A 4685-nucleotide genomic window follows, 5' to 3' on the forward strand; every position below is an offset into this window, starting at 1 on the left:
TGAGCGCGGGGGGTCGTCGCTACGGTGATCGGGCTGTGGAGGGATATGGTATCCAGGGAGATGGGGTGGGGGACCTGTCTCCATGGAGAGACAGAGGTCTGGGGTGACCTGGAGATGGAAGGAGCCAGAGTAGGGGTAATCTTGGGTGGGAGACACCTCGTATCCATGTAGATGGAGGCAGGGTGGGGGTAGATCTTGTTGTGGAGACGGAGGGATAGGGGGACCTGGTTTCCATGGAGATGGGAGGGGCCAGGTGAGGGGGAGTTGGGGTTAGGCCCCTGGTCTCCACAGAGATGGCAGTGGGGCAGGGCTCATTGCCATGGAGAGAAATATCTAGGGGGTCTTGTGTAGTTGGGACAGGCCAGGAGAGTGGGGGCTGGGGGACACGATACCCCTGGTGTGGGTGGACCCCAGGAGCAGACAGGGCTGCTGAGGGGAGGGTTGAGTCCCCCCTGAGAGTGCGGGGGCTAGAGGCCCTGGGTGGGTGGGGCTCGCTCCCTTGGCTGGGGGAGCAGTTCCAGACTGCTTCATGTAAACAACATCTGAGAGTGAAAGTGAAAGGAACCAGCCAGCTCATCATCCTCTCCTGCCCAGTCCTGCGCTGGGAGGGGCTGAGGGAATTGGTGGGACATAATCCGCCTGGGGATAAAGCCCCTGTGGTTGACACGGGGTTAACAGCACTGTCTTCCCCAGGACCATCCAGGAGCCAGGCACCGGAGGAGGAGCCCTGCCCAGCTGAGCCTGTGGGTGCCATGTGAGTGCCAGGACCCTGGTAGAGCTGCACCCATGGCCCCTCTGCAGCCATCCTCCCTGGGGGGAGGGAGGGGAGGTCCAAGTGGTCTGGGGTTGGCAGGAGCCTGGCAGAGCCAAGGTCCCTGTGCCTGTGCTTTTCTCCCAGCCCCCACAGGCTGTCCCTGTCTCCAATCCTTCTGCTGTTTACACAGGATAGGAGGGGTGAGGGCTGGGGACACCTGGGTGGTTCTGCTGGCTCTGGGCACAGCCCTCCCTTTAGTTCCTTCTCCCATGCGGAGTACAGCTGAGCTTGGCTCTTGGGGGTCAGGTGTTGCTGAGTGCAAGAGCCACCCTGCAGTCAGTCTGGGCAGGTCTCCCAGCCCCAGGGGAAGTGCGAGGCACTGACACCCAAGCTGAGCCCTGCTGCTCAGACTCTTGTCCAGCTTTTCTGCGTCCAGGCCACCCCCATGTGGTGGGGCCCTTCCTTTTCCCACAGCCCCAAAGGCAGCGATTGCCAGTGCCTGCTGCTGGCAAGAGGTCCCAGGCCTGGTCCCACTCCCCTGATGCTCCTGTCTCTGGCTCCAGGGTGAACGTGGTGTTCATCGACCGCTCCGGGCACCGCATCCCGGTGCAGGGCCGTGTGGGCGACAACGTGCTGCACCTGGCACAGAGGCATGGCATTGAACTGGAAGGTGGGTGACCCATTATGACCCCCCTGCCCCCCCTCCAGCAGGGCAGAGAGGCAGGTGGCTCCAGCCCCCGTCCTCTTCTGGGTGCAAGGTTCCCTGGGTGAACCCTACTTTGTTCCTCCAGGTGCCTGTGAAGCCTCCCTGGCCTGCTCCACTTGCCATGTCTATGTGAAAGAGGCCTTTGTGGACAAACTGCCAATCCCTGATGAGAGGTAATGGCCCTTGTACCCACAGCCCAGCTGTGTCCTTCCCCCCCACCCCAGCTGCCCCCTGTTCCCTCTGTGGGCTCCCACCCTGGCAGGAGGAAAAGAGGATTCCAGGCTTGCAACACCCCCAGGATGAGTGTTAGGAGCCAGGTAATGTCCTTCCCCCACTCCCCCAGCTGGCTGTGGTCAGCCAGGGCATCCCCTTCCTCCAAGGGGCATCATGAACAGGAGCTGGGGGCTGGCTGCTCCAGGGTTTCTGCAGGCTGTAGCTTCCCCCCCCCCCTTTGCAGCTGGGACAAGGAATGGGAGCCTCCATCATGCCAAGTGCTGGCCAGACCCTGATGGATAATCAGGCCCCTTCCTATCCCCCCCCCCCTCTGCTGCACACCCCAAAATGCCTCTGTCCCAGCAGCCAGGAGGAGCTTCCCTACCTCCCCTGGGTGGGAAAGATGCAGAAGCAACCCTTCTCACCCCCACAGAGAAGAGGACATGCTGGACATGGCCCCGCTGCTGCAGGAGAACTCCCGCCTGGGCTGCCAGATCATCCTCACCCCGGAGCTGGAGGGAGCAGAGTTCACCCTGCCCAAGATCACCAGGAATTTCTATGTGGATGGCCATGTTCCCAAGCCCCACTGAAGGTGGAGGGGGCCTCCACTTGGGTCCCTGTGGCCAGGCTGCAGTGAAGCCCTGGTGGGAAGGTGCTGGTCAATGCAGGACTGACTCCATGGGGGTTTCCACTCTCATGCTTCAGGGGCTAAAGGGTCCAAGCTGCCCAGAGAGTGGCTGGGGAGTGGGGCAGCAGAGCCCCAACTAGCAGGGCTGCAATGATTCTAGAGGGTCCCCCCCCTCCCCCACACACCAAGTGGTGTCTGGAAGGCAACTGTGGAGCCGAGGCAGAGAGATGCCTAGCCCAGGGCTGGCTGGGTGTGGGGTGCTGGCAGGCAGCACTCGCTACTTCTCAGCCATTTGTGGCCCTTTTGCCATCATTCCCTTGGTGCCTGCAGCTCAGGCTGGACCTGAGCATGGGGGCTGCAGCCCTCCTGCACAATAAAGCTGGTGTTTGCAGAACATGACACATGGGCTCTTCATTGTCAGCCTTGCCTGGGCAGCAGGGAGTGGAGAGGCAACTCCCCACCATGGGGTTGGGGTGGGTTTGCAGTAGTGGCACAGAGCTGTGCATGTGGGCATCAGGACCTGGGGCATCTAGCAATGCCTCCTGCATATTGCAGGTGGCCCCTGCTGCTCCCAACACTTCCTGTCCCAAGCTGTGAGCCACCCCATCCCCAGAGGCTGCTCCATAGTACCAGTGAGCAAAGGACCCCTGCCTGGGGCTTGGTCTTCACAAAGAGGGTCCATGCTGGGAGTGCCCCTGGTGCCTGTAACCCATGACAGCACCTTCCAGGAAGAGGAGCATTGGAGTGGGAGGCACTCCCTGCCTTGAGTACCCCCCACTTTGAGTCCAGGCCAGTTCTTAGCATGATTCCCAGCCCCACAGAGAATTCCCCCCACTCCCATTCTGGCTCAGCTGCTGGAAAGGGGCCTTCTCTGCCTAGGGGATGCAGTGCATCTGGAGCCAAAGCAGGTACAGAATCTCCATGGGGCCCCAGGCTTCAGCCTCCTCCACCAGGAAAGCAGCTGGCCCACACTCACTGCTCTACACTGTCCTGTCTCTGAGTCTGCCTCTTTAGGGCTCTGGAGCTTCCCATCCTCTGAAGCCAGGCTGGTCCCAGCTGGTGTTTGTCTGGAGCTTGCTAATGGGGTCAGCCCAGGCCAATTACCCACAGGTGAAGCCCTTAGACCTGTGTTTCTCCACCTCATGCACCCCCTGCCCTGCTTACAGCAAGAGCCCCAGTATTTGGCTTTTACACTATCTGACTGCAGAGAAATGAGAATGACTTCATTTCTCCCTCCAGGGAACTACAGCAGGGTAGAAGATTGTATCTTGGCTGGAAACGCCCCCTAGCAAACAGGTGTGGGCATTTGCTAGTGTTGCCTGGCTCCGACCCCCAGTCAGCACCTGGTAGGTACTCAGGCAGGTCTCCTGGGTGCTGGTTCATCTTTTCCTCAAGGAAAGAAGCCATCCAGGGAAACAGGCAGGCCTTGAGGAGCACAAGGAAGCCAGAAGCCTCCCAACAAAGCCCAGGTTGCTCACAGCTGCCAGGGCAAGACCTGAGCCTTAGACACCAGTCAGAATGGGCCTCGGAGGTAGGTGGGATGGAGGAAGTCTAGAACACACCCCAGCCCTCTCCTCTGCCCGGATTCCCTCCAATCTCTCTCCCCCCACCCCTGCTGCGGGGCTGGGGGGACGACAGACTTCCACCTATGTGGTCCGGGAAAACCAGGTCTGGCAGGACCTCTCCCCCACCCATGACTCCCAGGGGAGGCACCCAAGAGCTGGGCAGGGCCCCAGCTGGTCTTCTGGGCTTGTCCTCGAGCCTCCTGCCTGCTCCTGGTGATGAGGGGGAATCCCCTTGCTGACCCCTCCTCCCAATCCGGAGAAGATTCACTCTTTGCACAGCGGTGCCCGGGGGCACTGGCTCCTGTGGGGTGTGGGCCAAGCCCCAGGACCGGAGGCTGCGTCTTCCCTCGCGGCTCCTTATGGCCCCGGCGCCGGCTGCCCAGGTGTGCCGGGTTAAGGCCCCCGCCCCCGGCCTATCGTTCCCCGCCCCAGTCCGGGCCTAGCTGGGGGCTGCGCCCGGCTCCCCGGGATGGAGCCCTCCTGGGAGCTTTTCCTCGACGGCCCCCCGCCAGACTTCTCCGTCCTGCAGCAGCTGCTCTGCCTGGAGCCGGAGCCCTGGAGCCCGGCCCCGGCCCCGGCCAGCCCGGCGGGGGGACCCAGGTCAGCCCTAGCAGGTGGCATGGCAGGGTTCAGATCAGCGCGGGGGGAAGGGGGACTCAACCCAGATCATCAGTCCCATGCTCCTGTTCCCGGGGGACGGGGAGGGAGGGGTGTCAGTCCGGATCAGGCCCCGGCGCTGCCCCGAGCAGGGAGGAATCCGGCCCCTGCGCCACCCTTGCCCGGCCAAGGGGCGCGGGTCAGATCCAGATCCCCGCGAGC

The 4685-nt window shown here is 62.3% G+C and overlaps 1 protein-coding gene across 1 annotated transcript in view; it reads left to right on the top strand.

Annotated features, from left to right (window-relative positions):
• Positions 1 to 4685, top strand: part of FDX2 (ferredoxin 2) — a 13273-nt gene that overhangs the window by 59 nt on the left and 8529 nt on the right. The window contains exons 2-4 of the mRNA XM_025203844.1: positions 694 to 754; positions 1318 to 1424; positions 1546 to 1633. Of these exons, the coding sequence (XP_025059629.1) occupies positions 694 to 754; positions 1318 to 1424; positions 1546 to 1633 (256 nt within the window). The remainder of the gene's footprint in view (positions 1 to 693; positions 755 to 1317; positions 1425 to 1545; positions 1634 to 4685) is intronic.

This window comes from Alligator sinensis, unplaced genomic scaffold (genome assembly GCF_000455745.1).
Source record: "Alligator sinensis unplaced genomic scaffold, ASM45574v1 scaffold707_1, whole genome shotgun sequence".
NCBI lineage: Eukaryota > Metazoa > Chordata > Crocodylia > Alligatoridae > Alligator > Alligator sinensis.